Source organism: Pan troglodytes, chromosome 5, assembly GCF_028858775.2.
Source record: "Pan troglodytes isolate AG18354 chromosome 5, NHGRI_mPanTro3-v2.0_pri, whole genome shotgun sequence".
Taxonomy (NCBI): Eukaryota; Metazoa; Chordata; class Mammalia; order Primates; family Hominidae; genus Pan; species Pan troglodytes.
This window is the reverse complement of record NC_072403.2, coordinates 128569212-128588314: the sequence shown is the minus strand read 5'-3', so window position 1 is coordinate 128588314 and position 19103 is coordinate 128569212. Positions and strand designations below refer to the sequence as shown.

General features: G+C 39.5%; 1 protein-coding gene across 8 annotated transcripts in view; it reads left to right on the top strand.

Moving 5' to 3' along the window:
* The first annotated feature begins 9940 nt into the window (after positions 1-9940).
* ZUP1 (zinc finger containing ubiquitin peptidase 1) overlaps positions 9941-19103 on the top strand; it is a 33235-nt gene continuing 24072 nt past the window's right edge. The window contains exons 1-3 of one of the 8 annotated variants that reach the window (XM_518710.6): positions 9941-10221; positions 11580-12153; positions 17939-18049. In XM_518710.6, coding sequence (XP_518710.2) covers positions 11595-12153; positions 17939-18049 — 670 coding nt within the window. In that variant the 5' untranslated portion in view covers positions 9941-10221; positions 11580-11594. Of the gene's footprint in view, positions 10643-11579; positions 12154-17938; positions 18050-19103 lie in introns of all 8 variants that reach the window. The other 7 variants (XM_016956211.4, XM_054686202.2, XM_054686203.2 and 4 more) reach the window with 7 other exon arrangements.

Here is a 19103-nt window from a genome sequence, read left to right as displayed (position 1 = left end):
ATATCTACCCACCCCTAAATAATTACATAGGATGCCCTGCTTTTAGTTAGCCCACCTGCAGCTTCTCCATGCCAACAGCCTTGAATTGGCATACCTGAAGCTTTCCCTTTTTTCCACTCTAAAGCTTTCTCACTCCTCTGCCTGCCGTTGAGTCTCTGACAAATGCAAGTGATGATGGCTGACTCCCTTGCTATTGTAAGCTCCAAATAAATTTGGCTTTGCTTGTTCTCATTTAGATGGTCTGCACTTGTTTCTATACTCCTGAAGAAGATTCCTGCTATCTGGACATGCCTTCCCTCTGGATAGATATGGCAGAAGAGATGATAATGGTGTCTTTTAGACCTCTGCTCAGCAGGGTCTAGGTCCCGGCTTTTCATATCCAGGAAAGAACTGGAGGAATAGGATTGGTATCAAGATGCTGACTTCATTAGTTGTATGCAATGCCAACCACAGCAACTTCCTACCAAGACCTGACCTTCTATGGCATCTTTCCCAATCTGCCTGTCAAAATAAAATCCACTTCTCAGTGGTCCTTTTATCCCAAAAGCTGCTGCCTCAACAGTAGAGAGCGTATTGCCCTATTAGCTTACCTCCTCCACAAGCCATGATGGAAAAGAAAGGGTTCTAACCCATTGGCTCACCAATTTCTTTTTACTTAAGCAGATGCTATGGTCTGAATATGTTTGTCCCTCTCAAATTCATGTGTTGAAACCTAACCCTCAAAGTGATGGTACTAAGAAGTGGGGCCTTTGAGAGGTGATTACATCATGGGGATGGAGTTCTAATGATGGGATTAGTGCTCTTGTAAAACAAGGTCAGAGGAAATGCCTTGCCTATCCACTATGTGAGGGTAGAGGTACTGTCTATGAGGAAGCCGGCTATCATCAGACACTAAATTTGTCTGAGCCTTGATCTTGGACTTCTGGCCTCCAAAACTGTGAGGAATACAGATGATCCTCAACTTACAATGGGGTTATTTCCCAATAAACCCATCAGTAAGTTGAAAAATATTGTAAGTCAAAAATGCATTTAATACACCTAACCTATTGAGCCTTATAGCTTATCCTAGACTACTGTAAACATAGTCATAACACTTAGGCTACAATTGGGCAAAGTCATGTAACACAAAGCCTATGTCAGAATAAAGTTATAAAGAATTTTTGAATCAAAATTCAAAATTTGAAGTATGGTTTATTATTAATGTGTATCACTTTTGCACCATTGTAAAGTTGGAATGTCATAGGTCAAACCATCATAAGTCGGGGACTGTCTGTAAATGTTTACTGTTTATAAGTCAACCCATTTTTGGTATTTTTGTTATGGCAGCCCAAATGGAATAAGGAAGCAGGTAAGTTATCAAAGTAAGAACATACTTCTTCTGAGATCCTGTTGATCACTGCAAAATTAAAATTTGATATACTTAACTTTACAATGACAACATGAGATAGGGGACACTTAGGCACAGATGAATGTGTAAGTAAACTTTCCACTGTCACAGGGCTAGTAAGAAGTAGCTGTGATTCGTACCTAAGTAGTTTATCTTAATGAGAACTAGATTAAGACTCAAAGTTATCAGTAGCAGGATCATATAATTTGTGTTAACCAGGACATTTTTGATAGTGGAATGGGGTACTAATAGTAACTTTTTTGGGATGACTGTCCTGGGCAAACTGGGACACATGACCATCCTAATTGTTGAAGTTGTAAATTATTGTTAAATTTCCCTCACTTCTGTAGCACAAGTCATTCCACACAACAGCATGTATCCTTGCTGCTATCGATAGGTCTGATCCAGGATGTGGGGACAGAGTGACTTTATTTGAAATGCTAATCTGCCATTAGCATTTCTGACTAACCCCAAGTCCAGGAATGCTCCCAAAATGTCTAGTTGATGTATTACTCTTTAAGTAGGAACACCTATTCACCGTAAGTTTCCTCCAAAACAATCCTTGATGCTGTTACAGAAATCACAGGCTGTGACACCTGTAGCCACCTAAACATTCCTTCCAGAGTACGTATATTTTCCCTAAGATATAAGCCCTGGGTTTAGAGGGTTAGCCCTGGGTTTAGTGGTATGGAGATCTACCTGTCTTGCGGCCACCCAAGACCACGCTTCTGTCTGTAAGTTCCCCTAATAAATCACCCAAGACCAATTAACTTGATTTTTCTGCCTTTTTGGGTTCTTGGCTCCTTCAACATTTGGCAGTTGCTTTGCATATACAGCCCTTTCACGGAACACAGGGAAACAGACTGAGATTCAAGATTTGCCACCTGATATTTATTGCAGAGTGCTCTTTGGGAATAATAACAGGAGTGAGGAAGCAGGATTCTACAGAGAGATAAATTATGCTGCATTATTAGCAACAGAGACTTCGGACAATCTTATAGGAAGTGCAGAAGCTGGGATGGCCCTTCAGAATTGTCACTGTTGAGGCTAGAGGCTCATGTTTCTATCACTGAATCAAGAAGTCTTTGGATATCACTGAGTCAAATCCAGAGAGGAGGGTTAATTTTGGGTGAGGCAGCAGCTCCCTTTGACCAGAGTGCAGTTTCTGAAGTGGAACTTGGCCTAGAGCCCTCATCAGTGGGGGAAGAAAATCCTTTAGTCCTGAACCAGAACTTGGGCAGTGTACCAAAGGTTCTACCACACATACTTTTTCAGTTTTCCAAAGACAAAGAAATGAATGGCCTTCTTTCAGCTTCATGCCTCCTCTTTCTCATCCTCCTTATTTAGTCTTCCTCCTTTAAGCAACCTATAAATGTTGGTGCCAGGCCTCTTACTTTGCTGCATTGCCTCTCTAGGTGATACAACATACTCCTGTATTTTTAAAAGCCATCTACCTATAAACCACTTTCTCCCAAATTCAAATTTCCATCCCTGACCTCTTCCTGGAGGTCTAAACTCATATATCAAACCTCCATTTGGATGTCTGATGGGCATCTCAAATTTAATAAGCCAAAACAGATTTTTTTATTCTATCCCATTCCGCTTTATTTCTTTCTCAGGCCTCTTTATCTCTGTAATGATACAACTATGCAGCCAGAAACTCCAGTTAAAAAACTTATGAATCATTCTTTACCTTTCCCTTACCAGTGCCTCCTGTCTTTCGCTTCTAGCTCCAAAATAGTCCACATCTACACCTAGTCCATCTCTACTGACACTTCTTCTAGCATTCCATCATTTATTTCATAAACTGCAGTAGTATCCTAATTAAGCAATCTGTATCTACCTTGACTCCTTTATAATCTATTCCCTGTCCAGAAGGTGTAGTAATTTACAATTAAATTTTTATTTATTGTAATCAAATAATACAAATATATCATTTAAAGGGTCCAATAATAAGTTTATCATGAAAATTAACACTTCCCACCTGACCATCCCCAGATGCCGCTCCCCAGAAGCTACTATTTTCAACTTGTTTAGGTATTCTTATTGGTATCTCTTTTCTAATTAAATATTTTAAAATCATACACTGCTATTTCTTAATTTGTAAAGTCATAGACATTTTCTATTGTTATAGATGTAAAATGAGAATTTATTACTCATAACTGCACTAACCTCCCAACATACACATTTACACATACTTCCTGATCGCACATCCTCCAATATAGTTCTATCAAAATTATTTTGGTTAAATCAATATTTAAATTTTTATGTAAAAATTACATTCCTTGTATAGTTTTTTATTGTTCTAAAATTAATTACCTGTTTTCTGTCATTATCATTTGCTTAATTTTCTAACTACTCATCACTAACTCATCTTCAAACACACTGCGGGAGATCTGTATTAGTTTCCTGTTGCTGCTCTAACCAATTACCACAAACTTGCTGACTTAAAATAACATAAATGTATTATCTTACACTTTTAGAGGTCAGAAGTCCAAAATGGGTCTCACTGGGCTAAAATCAAGGTGTCAGCAAAGTTGTGTTTCTTCTGGAGCCTATAGGGGAGAATCCATTTCCTTGCCTTTTCCAGTTCCTTGAAGCTACCTACATTCCTTGGCTTCTGGACCCCTTTCAGCAATTACATCTCTCTGACCTCTGTTTCTGTTATCGCATCTCCTTTTCTAAGACTGACCTTCCTATCTGTCTCCCTCTCATGAGGACCCTTGTGATTACATTGTGCCTACCTAGATAAACCCCTCTTGTCAAGATCCTTAATCACATCTACAAATTCCTTTTGCCATGAAAAGTAAGATATTCACAAGTTCTGTTAATAAGGAAATAGAATCTTTTAAAAAAATTTAATATTAGAGACGGGGGGGCGGGTCTCACTATGTTGGCCAGGCTAGTCACCAACTCCTAGCCTTAAACAATCCTCCCACCTTGGCCTTTCAAAGTGCTGGGATTACACGTGTGAGCCACCATGCCTGGCCAGGACATAAACATCTTTGAGGGACACTATTCTGCTTAACAGAATATATTTCTCTCAGTATGGTCATAAACATGAAGTGATCTGTCAGTTGCCTCTTTCGTCCCTCCCTCCCTTTCTTTTTCTTCCTTTCTGCCTTCATTCCTGTCTGTTCTCTCTCATCTTGGTAGAGTTTTTTATGGAATTCCATACCTTCTACTTTCTTTTTTTCTTTTCTTTTTTTTTTTTTTTTTTTTGAGATGGGGTCTCAATCTGTCACCCAGGCTAGAGTGCAGTGGTGTGATCTCGGATCACTGCAACCTCTGCCTTCTGGGCTCAAATGATCCTCCAACCTCAGCCTCCTCAGTAACTAGGACCACAGGCACACGTCACCACGTCCGGATAATTTTTTGTATTTTTGGTAGTGACGGGGTTTCACCATATTGCCCAGGCTGGTCTCAAACTCCTAAGCTCAAGCAATCCGCCTGCCTCGGCCTCCCAAAGTGCTAGGATTACAGGTGTGAGCCACCATGCCCGGCCCCATACCTTCCACTTTCTTTGCTTCTTCCCTCATTTTGGTGGGAGCTTCCTGGGAAATAATAAGAAATAATGTTTCAGGAGAAATTATTATTAAGTCATGAATTATCATGTCATTTCATTGATAACTAATTTTCCATTGTTTTTGTTGTTATTCCTCTCTGTATCTCTTATTAGTTGGATGTAGAATCCAATTTCTCATTTGATTATTTTCCTTTCCTGTTTTTCTATCCCTTGTTCTTTTTGTTCTGTTTTCTGAGAAATTTCTTGGGCTTTATCTTCCAGGCCTCTATTAATATGTGTATTTTAAAGTATGCAATATTTTAAATCCCAACAGCTATTTCCTATTTTGGATTTAGAGATTCAATACATTTTCTTATCTATCTGAGGATATTAATTGTGGTTTCCATTGAAATTTTTTTCTCTTTCTTTGTTTCTTCAGAGCTTACTTTTTAAATTATGATTATTGTTTAGCTCTCCATCTTACTTGCCATAGGCTGTACTCAAATGCCTGGAACCCTTGAGTATCTATTCATATTTAAGAATAAGACATTAAAGAAACCTTCTATACACTGTGCGTCAGTGGGGCTTGTTTATTCACCAATTGGCAGCCTTCCCACAGAGTGGTAAAATAGGGACCTGGTTGTATCATTGGATAACTTCCTAAAAGTTGACATCTGTTAGGTCTTTCTCTTGGGACAATTGATTTCTCTGGGGAGGAATTTTCCAACCTCCTGCCTTGGAGGCAGAAATCACATATCAAGATGTGATGGGGGAAAAGGAGCAAGAGGTTCATAATTTAGTATTTAGCCTTCCCTATTTCCCATTTTCAGTTCAGTGCCTTTACCCTAAGGATAGGGTCAAGCCTTTGAACCCCCTAGGATAGGGTTCATAGTTGTTTTTTTTGGTTCGTTTTCTTCATGAACTAAATCTGTAGTCTTCTATCTGGAAGGGAAAGAGGAGTCTCATGGCAACCTAGCTGTATTAGAGTTCTTCAGAGAGACATAACCAATACTATATACGAGAGGCAATTTATTAGGGAATTGACACATGATCACAGAGGTGGAAGTCCCACAACAGGCCATCTTGCAAGCTAGAGCACCAGAGAAACTGGTAATGTGGCTCAGTCCCAGCAGCCTCAGAACCAGGGAAGCAGAGGGTTTGGCCCCCACTCTGAGGCTAAAAGCCCAAGAGTTCCTGGGAAGCCACTCGTGCGAATCCCAGTGCCTAAAAGCTGAATATGGTGCAATCTGATGTCCAAAAGCAGGAAGGAAAAAGGTGTCTTGTTCCAGAAGGGAGAGAGCAAAGAGAGAGAATTCCCTTTCTTTCCTGTTTGCCCCAGCCTAGCCCTCAGCTGACTGTATGGTGCTTGCCACACTGAGGGTAGGTCTTCCTCTCTCAGTCCACTGACTCACAGGTCAATCTCCTCTGGAAACACCCTCACAGATACAGCTAGAAACAATGCTTCACCAGCCATCTAGGCATCCCTCAATTCAGTCAAGTTGGTAGTGACGGGGTTTCACCATATTGCCCAGGCTGGTCTCAAACTCCTGAGCTCAAGCAATCTGTCTGCCTCGGCTTCCCAAAGTGTAGGATTACAGGTGTAAGCCACCATGCCTGGCCCCATACCTTCCACTTTCTTTGCTTCTTCCCTCATTTGGCGGGAGCTTCCTGGGAAATAATAAGAAATAATGTTTCAGGAGAAATTAACCATCACACTAGTGATGGAGAAAATCTAGAGTTGGAGTTCTAACTGTTCCTTATTCAGACTTTCAGTAAAATGATCCTTTATTTAGTTCCAAATGTCACCATCATTTTTAGAAGTATCTTGTGTTTAATTTCTGGAATTTTCAGATTTCTGGGAAGGAGGAGTGTATTAAGATGGAGTAGGGACCCTACTTAGGGGCCCGTGGGCAACCCCCAAGCATGGAAATAAAGGAAAATATTGAGTTCCTTCAAGGAAAATTCCAGGAACCTAGCTAGCGCTGAGAAATAAATGAGCAATTTGATAAACAAAAGGTAATAGTAGCTTAAAACATTGGCCCAAAAAAGTCAGGAGATGTTTTATTCCCTATAGAAACTTAAGATAACATTTTAACATATGTCCCTGTGTTGTTTTCCAGAAACCCAGATCCCCCACCAAACAGATCTACTGTCCAACATGATTTGACCCCTGATAATGGGAAACTGAAGACTAAATCCTGATCGCTGTTCTTTGTTCTAAATTTCTTCCTGAGGGGCCTGGAGGAGATCACACCCCTGAGCGAGAGCTAATATTCTTTTCTGCTGATCCCAAATTTTTAGACAAAGCTTTGCCTCCTTAGCAAATCAAACGTCAGAAAATCTTTGAATCCACCTGTAACCTGTGCCCCGAACCACTTCAAGATGTCCAGCCTTTTAAAATCAAACCAACGTATAGCTTCCGTGTATTGATTTATGACGTCGCCTGTAACCTCTGCCTCCTCACCTTTAAAAACTCTTACCTGTAAGCAATGTGGGAGTTCAGGTCTTAAGCATGAGCTACTCAATTCTCCTTGCTTGGTGCCCTACAATAAATGCCTCAACTTTCTCTTGCTGCTATCCCAGTGTCAGTGTTTGGCTGTGCTGTGCTGGGCAAGCAGACCCCAGCTGCTGTGCTGGGCAAGCAGAAACCCATACAAGTCAAGACAGTATGACTTGACTTGGTTTTTGTTGACATCTGTTCTGAGTTAAGTTCGTTATTAATCATTCATCTTTTTTTAGCTTTCAAAGTTTTGTAAAATCTCATTAGATGTTAGTAGTATTATTTTTATTTTCCTCCTATCATTTTAATAGATTTTGAGAGGCAGAGAAATATAAATTTACATGTTTAATCTTCCATGTTTGTCCACAAATTTCCAGAACGATTTTTTTTTTTTGAGACAGGTTCTCATTCTGTCGCCCAGATTGGAGTGCAATGGTGCCATTATGGCTCACTGCAGCCTCAACCTCCTGGGGTTCAGGTGATCCTCCCACCTCAGTCTCCCGAGTAGCTAGAATTACAGGCCACATCACCACGCCCAGCTAATTTTTGTATTTTTTTGGTTGAGACGGGTTTCTCCATGTTGCCCAGGCTGGTCTGGAATTCCTGGGCTCATGCGATCTGCCCGCCTCTGCCTCCCAAAGTGTTGGGATTACAGGCGTGAGCCACCGCCCCTAGCCAATTTTTAAAAACATACTATTTATCATCAGATAACATCACCCTCCTATTTAAATACCTCACTAGTTTTCTACCAGGTCCTACATGATTTGGCCCCTGTCTACAACCCTAACCTCATCTTGTAATCATTTTTCTCCTTACCACATTATGCTCTGGTCAAAAAGTGTTCTTTTTGCTCCAGCCTTAGGCCTTCGTTCTTGTTATTTTATCTGTCTGAAATGCTATTTCCCCTGTTGGTGTAAGGTTTGTTCATCAGCACACTCAACCCTTCATCAAGACCTTTTCTAAACATTAGTATCTCTATAATCCAGTTTTCTTTTCTTTCTTTCTTTCTTTTTTTTTTTTTTTTGAGACTCAGTCTCAAAAATCTATTGCTCTGTCACTCAGGCTGGAGTGTAGTGGCACGATCTCAGCTCGCTGCAACCTACGCCTCCCGGGTTCAAGCAATTCTCCTGCCTCAGCCTCCCGAGTAGCTGGGATTACAGGCACCTGCCACCACGCCCAGCTAATTTTTGTATTTCTAGTAGAGACGGGCTTTCACCATGTTGGCCAGGCTGGTCTTGAACTCCTGACCTCAAATGATCTGCCCGCTTCGGCCTCCCAAAGTGCTGGGATTACATATGTGAGCCACTGAGCCTGGCCAATCCAGTTTTATTTTCTTCATAGCACTTATCATGATCAGTTAATTTACTTTTTATTTCCTCTACCTCACCAGCATGTAAGCCTCAAAAATCCTGAATTTTGTGTATTTTGATTACTGCTGCAGCTCCTGTTCCAAGCAAAACGCCTTTCTAATAGACACTCTTTAAATATTTGTTGAATGAAATAAAGCCTGAATGACAAGATATTTGTGATTTTGGGCTAACATGGTGGCTCACACTTTGGGAGGCCGAGATGGGAGGATCATTTGAGGCCAGGAGTTCAAGGCTGCGGTGAGCTATTTTAGCCACTGTGCTCTGGCCTGGGTGACAGAAAGAGTCCCCCTCTCTAAAAATACATACATACGGCCGGGCACGGTGGCTCACGCTTGTAATCCCAGCACTTTGGGAGGCCGAGGGGGGGCGGATCACGAGGTCAGGAGATCGAGACCATCCAGGATAACACGGTGAAACCCCATCTCTACTAAAAATACAAAAAATTAGCCAGACGTGGTGGCGGGCGCCTGTAGTCCCAGCTACTTGGGAGGCTGAGGCAGGAGAATGGCGTGAACCCGGGAGGTGGAGCTTGCAGTGAGCAGAGATGGCACCACTGCACTCCAGCCTGGGCGACAGAGCAAGACTCCGTCTCAAAATATATATATATACACATACATACATACATACAAACCAAGATATTTGTTATCTTGTAACCTTGAGGAAAGAACCTGGTATCCTCTACCTTCGGTGCATAGCTGGGAGCTTGATACCTAGCAGCATTATAAACCCTTTATTGATACTAAAATAGAGTGCTACTCGGCAGGCCCTAGTGTAGACTGCTATTTGCCCCAGGACCTGCCCTGTGAACTCATTCAGATTAAGTATGAATGACCTCAGAGCCCGGTTTTCTCTCCTAGCAATTAAGTGGCAGGAAACTCGATGGGAGAAGGAAAAACTCGGAAATGGGAGGAATGCAAAAATGACTACATCTCTCAGGAGATCGAGACCATCCTGGCTAACACGGTGAAACCCCGTCTCTACTAAAAATACAAAAAATTAGCCAGGCATGGTGGCGGGCGCCTGTAGTCCCAGCTACTCGGGAGGCTGAGGCAGGAGAATGGCGTGAACCCGGGAGGCGGAGCTTGCAGTGAGCCGAGATCGCGCACTGCCCTCCAGCCTGGGCAGCAGAGCGAGACTCCGTCTCAAAAAAAAAAAAAAAAAAAAAGACTACATCTCCCAGAATGCACTGCATAGAGACCGGCGTGGAGCGGCGCATTCTGGGATTACTTCTTTTCCGTGGGAGTAAGGAAGTGCTTTTGAATGAGGTACTGAGGGCCAAGGTGTTGGAAGTTCCTAATTCTTTCCTCGGTTAACTGTGAAACTCTGCGTATTGGGAAGGCCTGGCCTCAGTCATCAGGCCAGGAGAGGTATTGGACGCCGCGCACGCGCTCGTCTGCCAGCGAGGCCCAAAGGGGAAGCCTAGCGGAGCTCAGTGTGGCAGCTGCTGGCCTCTGGGCCGGTAAGAATTGATGGTCCCCTCCCTTATTCCCCAGGCCCAAAGCTTTGACCCAGTTAGTGCCTGCTAGTTTCGTGTGCCTGGCTTGTGCCTTTGGCGCGGAACGTTTGGGAGACTCGGCCTTGCGGTCTTCTGACCTCACCCACCACGTACCTAGCTTGGCACTGGGTCCTTCATGCCTCTCACTCGCTTCCTCTGAGGCACCTGGGTACCCTCTTGTCTCTTACCCGCTTAATCTGAGTCCATGTCCAAGTTCATCATTCTGTGTCTGACTGTGTCCCAGCCACTGGAAAAGAAGAAACTCCGGGTGTGACATTAATCCCACTGGGGGGTCGGGAGAACTGCCTTCTAAAATCAGAGACTGTATCCATTTGTCTGGAGAGAAATGAAGAAAATAAGGACAATGTAGGGAGGTATTTTAAAGGTAAATTTATTTAAATGAAGTGATAGTGTCATTACTTTTCTTTTCCTGTTTGATTTTAAATAGTCTTTAGCTGAACGATGACCTGTAGTAGGAAGGTGGTGGCGAAGTGATTGCTTTTTTTAAAATTATTTTTTAACACTTTTATGTCAGTAGTCAGTACTTTATTTGTCCATAAAATCCAAAAATAACTACCTTTGGATTTTACAGTAGTCTTTGACTGAACCTCAGAGAGATGAGATTCCTTACCCAAAATGATGAATCTGAAATTATTACCCAGTTCTCTTGACTCTGGAATAAGTGCTTTTTTCTACTATACCACTTCTGCTTTTATTCTTGGGGCTGAGAGTACAGGCTGTGGAGCACGACGGGGTTGGCATTTTGGCTTCCACCTTTTTCTGCTTGTGGTGACCTGAGCCATAATTTCTTTATGTGTAGAGCGATAATAATAGTACTTAAATTACAATAATAGCACTTAAATAGCACTTGATACATGTAAGACTCTAAGTTTACAGTGTTAAACTCTACTTGTAAGATGTGTTTATTTACCTCCTCAATATAATCAGCTTCAGTATTCAGTATTTAGATATATCAGTTGATAAATAGGTTTCTTCTCTTCATTTTTTTCTTACCTGATTTATCTTACCTGGACAATTTTTTAAACGTTATTTTTTCTCCACCTTGGGCCAGAGACATTTTTTGAAATATTTTATTTTTAAAATTACTTGTATTCATTATTATTGCCTTTTTTTAAAAAAAAATTAACGAAATTTTGGTTGATATTTATAAATAAGTTTTTGTATTTGAGGAACAGTAAGTACATTGAAAACTTCTTCATCAAAATAATCCAGCGTTAAAGACCAAGTAATTGTCTCAAATCATTTTATGAAACACATTTTTTCTTCAAATCTTTGAAACCTAATGTTATGTTCTTTTCTAGCTACTTGTCAATACCATGCTTTCCTGTGATATTTGTGGTGAAACAGTAACCTCAGAACCAGACATGAAAGCTCACCTAATTGTTCACATGGAAAGTGAAATTATATGTCCATTTTGCAAGTTGTCAGGTGTGAATTATGATGAAATGTGTTTTCATATCGAAACAGCTCATTTTGAGCAGAATACACTTGAAAGAAACTTTGAGAGGATAAATACAGTACAATATGGAACTTCAGATAACAAGAAAGACAACACCCTACAGTGTGGAATGGAAGTTAATTCAAGTATTCTTTCAGGTTGTGCATCTAATCATCCAAAAAATTCAGCTCAAAACCTGACTAAAGATAGTACTTTAAAACATGAAGGCTTCTATTCAGAGAACTTAACTGAATCTAGAAAATTCCTGAAAAGTAGGGAAAAACAGTCCAGCCTGACCGAAATAAAAGGATCTGTTTATGAAACAACATACAGTCCTCCTGAATGTCCATTCTGTGGAAAAATAGAGGAGCACAGTGAAGATATGGAAACTCATGTGAAAACAAAGCATGCCAATCTTTTAGACATTCCATTGGAAGGTAAAGTTTTCATTTCATTATAAATTATAAGTTTACAGCCTCAATTTAATATGTGGTATTTTAAAAGTTGGTTTGTAAGTCAGCTTACTACAGATGTGTTTTGAAATCCATTTTATGTCTATAACATTTTTCATTTGCTGTTACTGAAATATAAAAGTACATTATGGAAAAGAATTTTGATGCAGATATAAAATGTTTCAGCTACATTGAGAGTAGTTTTGGAACTTTCTGTCTAGTTTCCAGAGGGTATTCTTTTTATTGTCACTAACCCAGTAGCATCTGGACTGTCCTGGACTCTCTGACTTTGCATTGAGTTCTATTTTGACTCCATTATTCTGTTATGATTGGAGAACAAACTCTCTGTGATATCAGTTCTTTTAAATTTGTTGAGGCCTGTTTTATGGCTCAAGACACGAGCTATCTTGGTCATGTTCTGTGGATACTTGGGAAAAAAAAGTGTATTCTGCTTTGTTGGGTGTAATGTTATATGTATGTCACTAGATCCTGTTGTTTATGTTCGGATTATTTATATCCTTGCTTGTTTTCTATAGTAGTACTGTCTAGTAGTTCTATCAGTTTTTGAGAAGGGGTTGTTGAAATCCCTGATTATAATTGTAAATTTATCTATTTTTCCTTTCAGCTCTGTCAGGTTTTGTTTCATGTATTTTGAGACTCTGTTGTTGGTGTGTACACATTTAGGATCTTATGTCTTTTTCTTATTGTTGAACTTTAAGAATTTGTGGAGCCAGGTGTCGTGGCTCATGCCTGTAATCCCAGCAAGTTGGGAGTCCGAGGTGGGCAGATCCCTTGAGTCCAGGAGTTCGAGACGATCCTGGACAATGTGGCAAAAGCTCGTCTCTTCAAAAAAAAAAAAAAAAAAAAACCAAAAAACTAGCCAGGCCTAGTGGCTTGCGTCTGTAGCCCCAGCTATTTGGGAGGCTGAAATAGGAGGATCACCTGAGCCTGGGAAGTGGAGGCTGCAGTGAGCCGTGATCACACTACTGCACTCCACTCTGGGTGACTGAGTAAGACCCTGTCTCCAAAAAAAAAAAAAAAGAAAGAAAAATTTTTCTGTATTTTGGATACAAGTTCTTTTTTGGATGTGTATTTTGCAAATATTTTCTCTTAGTCTGTGGCTTGTCTTTTTATTCTTTTAACAGTGTCTTTCATGAAGTAGAAGTTTTTAATTTTAATGAAGTGCAACTTGACAATTTCTTCTTTCATGGATCATGCTTTTGGTGTGTCTAAAAACTCTTTGCCAACTTCCAGAAGTTTGATAGTTTTGCATTTTACATTTAGATCTGTGATACATTTGAATTACTCTATGTAAAAGGTATGAAGTCAGTGTCTACATTCTTTTTTAATGCATTTCTCTGATTATGAAATCAATCTTTTTTTGTATAGTTATTTTAATTTCCTCTATTATGAACTGCATATTACATTTTTTGTACACTTGAGTTACATGCATTTTTCCACTGTATATTGTCAAATATTTTTTGAGTTTTTTTCAGTTGCTTTTAAAATATATTTTCAATACTAATCCTTCAGCTGTATTCCATAAGATGTTGCTTATCCTTGAATTTTGTGCAGTATTTGAATTTTATTTTTGTTTTCTATGTATTGTCTAAAAAAGTATTCTTTACTCTGAATTCAAAAAGGTATTCTCATATATTCTAAAAACTTTAATGTTTTATATTTTCACTTTTTAAAATTTTTTCTGGATTGTGTGTGTGTGTGTGTCTGTACTTGTGTACATGTGTATATTTTGTGAACTTGGGATCTAATTTTTAGTTTTTCCCTGTACAGAAACCAGATATATCTCTGATTTATAATATGGTTTCTGTCTTTTATTACATTTTCATATCTGTGTGGGCCAGTTTCTGGTCTCTTACTTCTGCTGTATTTATCTATGTGACTTTTGTTCCCTTATTACACCACCACTTTAATAGCTATTTTGTAAAATGTCATCAACATCAGATAGGACAGTTTTTCCCTCGTTCTTCATTTTCATCATCAACTTAGACCTTCTCATTCTTTCTTTTCTTTGAGTTTTAAAGCCATATTATCAAGTTTCATAAAAACTCTGTTGTCATTTTGTTTTAAATTAGATCAAAGTACATCTCCCCATTAATTCAGGTCATCTTTTGTATCCTTTAATACAATTTTGTGTGTGTGCATGTGTGTGTTTTTTTGATGGATTTTTGCCCTGTCACCCAGGCTGGAGTGCAATGGCACGATCTCTGCTCACTGCAACCTCTGCCTCCCAGGTTCAAGCAATTCTCCTGTCTCAGCCTCCCGAGTAGCTGGGATTACCAGTGCCCACCACCAGGCCCAGTTAATTTTTGTACTTTTAGTAGAGACAGGGTTTCGCCATGTTGGCCAGGCTGGTCTGGAACTCCTAACCTCAGATGATCCACCTACCTCAGCCCCCCAAAATGCTGGGATTACAGGCGTAAGCCACCGCGCCCAGGCTTGTGTTGTTTTTTCATTGCACATTTGTGTTAGCTTTATTTCTGTATAGTTTATAGTTTCTGTTGCTTTTGTAAATTAGATTTTTTTCCCTCTCATCTAAGAAACTTTTGCAGTTTTATAGAAGCACTATCAATTTTTATAGATAGTTGAGGTATCTAGTCTTATTCAACTATTACTAATATTATTTTATTTTATATTTTTTGAGACAAGGTCTTACTATGTCACCCAGGCTGGAGTTCAGTGGCATGATCATGGCTCACTGCAGCCTTGATCTCCTGGGCTCAAGTGGTTCTCCTGCCTCAGCCTCCCAAGGTGCTGGGACTACAGGCCTGCACCACCACGCCCAGCTAATTTTTTTTTTTTAATATTTAATAGAAATGAGGTCCTGCTATGTTACTCAGGCTGGTCTTGAACTCCTGTGCTCAAGCAGTCTTCCTTCCTCAGCCTCCCAAAGCATTAGGATTGCAGGTGTGAGCCACTGCGTCTGGCCTGTTAACGAATTTTAATAATTCTACATTAATTCCCTTGAGTATTCTAAGTAGATCATTTTATTATCTGCTAATAATGAAAATTTATGGACTGCTGCAAGGAAAAAAACAAGTGTATTGAAAAATGCCTGACAATCCTTTGCTGACACAATGTTTCCTGTAAGTTTCTCAGGACCAGTAAACTGGTGAATTTTGGTAGTCTTAGGAGTCTGAATGTTTAGTTGCATTTAAAAAAGACCTGTTGTCATTAGAAGTACAGAAGTGAAATAGGTAAATAGCTAGATTTAACCAATGTTCAATTATAGTAAATGGAACAGGTGGATTTGCAGGTGTTTTTTAGGGAATGATTATCATATAGAGAAGATACGTGGAATCTGGGCTGGAAAGTAAAGAAAAACATGAGGGGGGTAATGAATGACAGAAAAATAGGGTTTGTATATTCTATATAGGAGGTTTTAGTTAGGTCAAACACTTTTTAGAGTGGTAGAATTAAAAGAAGTGAGGTAGAAGGATAGGTGTTTGGGAGTGATATTTGAAATTGAGATTTCAGAGATTCACTTATTAGTGATAACAAATTAAGGGTATAATTTTTGTCATTCGGTTGGTAAATTAGGGTAAAGGAAAAGATTGTTGGAAATGAAGGCATAGAACTATTTCTATGGATATTGAAGTTGCTAAGAATGATCATAGTATAGGGGCTAGGAAAAGAAGGTTTTGATCCAGGTGTTAACATTTTTAGTAAATGAAAGGAGTGTCTAAGACTTCAGAAAATATTAGGCACTAAGAAAGGTAGATGATGCCATATTATGGTGACATGAGTTATTACAAAAATGGGGCTTAAAACAGGTTTGACAGTGGTGAAAGGGAGCAAAGGGGATGCCTCTTCTACTTCTAGGGCCCTGAATTGTGAAAGAAAAGTTTCCTGTGTGTTAGGGGGCTGTAGAGAAAATGGGGTGTCATGAACCAACCAGATTTTTGTTAAGTCAAGAAGGTGAAGTGAATATCCAGAGAAAGATTTTGTGTATAGAGAAGCTGACTGATGACCGATGGTATTTCTGGAGGGCATTGTGGTAGGTATTGGGAGAATAGGAGGGGTAATAGCTTGGGTCAGATTAGCAGATGTCCTTCAGATATTTAAAGATTGTTAAGACACCGCCACTGAACAATTAGATTGGATTCATTGACACAACAGTGTTGGTGGTTACATCAGCCCTAGATGACTCCATTGGACGATGATGGCTAACCTCTGAGGCTTAGTTTAGATTCTGGTGGTAAAAAATGTATACCGGGATATGAGGTGTAGTGTGGTCTAATGTTGAGGAAGGTTGGTTATCACTTAAAACTAGAAGGGGTGGAGGGATTGGCTTGCAGTAGTGTGATGATCAAAGCGATAAGCAAAGGCCTCCTTGGCATTGGCTCTGGCTCTAAGGCATTTTATGGTAGAGAACTGGCTGAAAGACTTCTCTTATATCTGCCAGCATTACTTATGGAAGCTGTATACCATTATTTCTTACTGCTGCTTTTGGAAATATTTTCTGAGTACTTCTTAATACTTCATTTTCTCTTGAGCATTGCCATTGAATTTTTTATTCCAATGATTACATCTTAATATTTTCATTTTCTTCATCTTTCTATTTTTTCTTAGTAACTTTCTGTCCTGGTTTCAAAGATTCAGTTCCCTCCTTTATTTCAGTAAGCATTTTGAACATACTTATTTTACAGTTTATTATGGATTACTGTAGCTCCATTTCTTCACAGGTAACTTTTTCAGTTTGTAGATTTCTTAGCTGTTTTTCTTGGCATTGCAGCCCCCAGTGAGTTTAGCAATTCAAATTTTAGTGTTCATCTGTTATGGGAGTTTTATATGATCCCTTCCCTGTGAAGCAGTTTCATGGTTCCTTCACACTGGCTGTTCACAGTCTCTGCTTTCAGACCAGGCCTTACATATACAGATTGCTCTATGCTTTCACTCTGTGTATATGCACAATTCTGGGTCCCTCTTCTATGTCCCTTATCTGCTAGGTCTTGGTCTTATAGAGGAACAATTTCTGTTTTTGGCAAGCTAAACCTGTCTGCCTGCAGTGCTATGTGATGGATGCAGCTCTTTAATCTCCTGCTCCTGTGTAGACAGTATTACCCCAATTCCCAGCTTTATGCTGGATGTTTAAGTTCAGCACCTTACCACTCTGTTGGGTGCTGAGAATTTAGTCCTAAAAACCCATATCCAGACTGGGCCCTACTTACCACTTTGGTTTTCCTTTCTGCTTCTCTTGTTTTGACTACAGATCTGAATATTTATTATTAATATTTCCTTTTTTTTTTGGAGTGGTATGAGAGGTTTGTGCTATGCTCAGCCTTCTATCTCGACCCTAGAAGTAGAAAAATAGCTTTTAAATCCACTACAAAGAGCTTTTACTTATATAAGGTTAATAGGTGGTAGACAGTCTTTGACATGGGGTGAAAAAATCTAAAAGTTATAAAAATAAAACCAACTTGGCTGGGCATGGTGGCTCATGCCTGTAATCCCAGCACTTTGGGATGCTGAGGCAGAAGGATCACTTGAGTCCAGGAGTTTGAGACCAGCCTGGACAACATAGTGAGATCTCATCTCTAAAAAAAAAAAATTAGCTGGGCGTGGTGGCGCATGCCTTTAGCCCCATCTACTTGGGAGGCTGAGATGGGAGGATTGCTGCAGTGAGCTGTGATGGTGCCACTGCACGCCAGCCTGGGCAACAGAGTGAGACCCTGTCTCAAAAAAAAAAAAAAGCAAAGAAAAAAAATTAAAATAAAAAAATAAAAACAACTTAATTATATCTCTGATACAGACTGTGATCAACCACTCTATGATTGTCCTATGTGTGGGCTCATATGTACAAATTACCATATTCTTCAGGAACATGTTGACTTGCATTTGGAAGAAAACAGCTTTCAGCAAGGTATGTTTATATGTTTGAAGATAAAAATATCATTTAATTTCTACTTTCTAGGACACATATCTAATTTTTAGATTTGTGATATGGAAAAAATATTTTAAAATACATCTTTTCCTTTAAAAGTGTTTTATTTACAAGTTGAGGCCATTTCTTTAGCAGCTAGAAGTATCTGAATATTGTATTTGGTCAGCGAAAATTGTTGAACTAGAAAACTGCCATATGGCACATAAAATTTTACAAATGAATGTGAACTATATAACCAAAACATCTTTCAGTGCATCTTGAGCTGCTTGAATAGCTTCTAAATGACTTACTGGTTTTATTGTGATTCTATAAAAGTTTTCCTTTCTCCCCTATGTTTTTTAATAGTGGCATTGTTTAAATAATCATTATGGTGGCTTAGAAGTGGAAAAATCCTATATGAATGTTAGAAGCCCACTGAACGAAAATAAAAAGTAGATCCCAAGAGAAACCAATTGTGTTTTACCCTATTTCAGTTTTTTAAGGTACGTAGATAGCTTCTGTTAAGGCAGAGGTCTTTAGTGTCCAGTATCAACAATCCTAGTACCAGTATCGGTGTTCATGGACAATGTTACTGCTCACTCACCCTAAGCCAAATATGAGATTGTTGGGGCAAAGATGGAAAAGTTCCCTGCTCTGGTGGTTTCTGAATGTCTGCTAATTCTTACTCTTATTTATGATAGGCTTTGTATGAGCACGTATATTACAGTGTAAACCTATAGTGGGTAATAAGAAAAAGATATGGTTTAAGTAAATCACTGTAGATAACCTCAGGGGACACTAAACATTGAGTGTGACTTGTATATCCCCAAGAATGGAAGGGTGACCAAATAGGAAGATGTAGCAGCAGCTGAGAACTTTGAAAGGAAAGGAAGGATAGTCAGTGATATAATTAAACCATCAGGTCATGGGGTTAAGGAGACAAGATAGTGGCCAGAAGCCACTGACAAATGGATCTGGGGGACACCGAGTAGAGAAGATGCAGGATGAGATGTTGCAAAGTTTTACCATTTTTGGGGGCCAAACTGTAATTAAA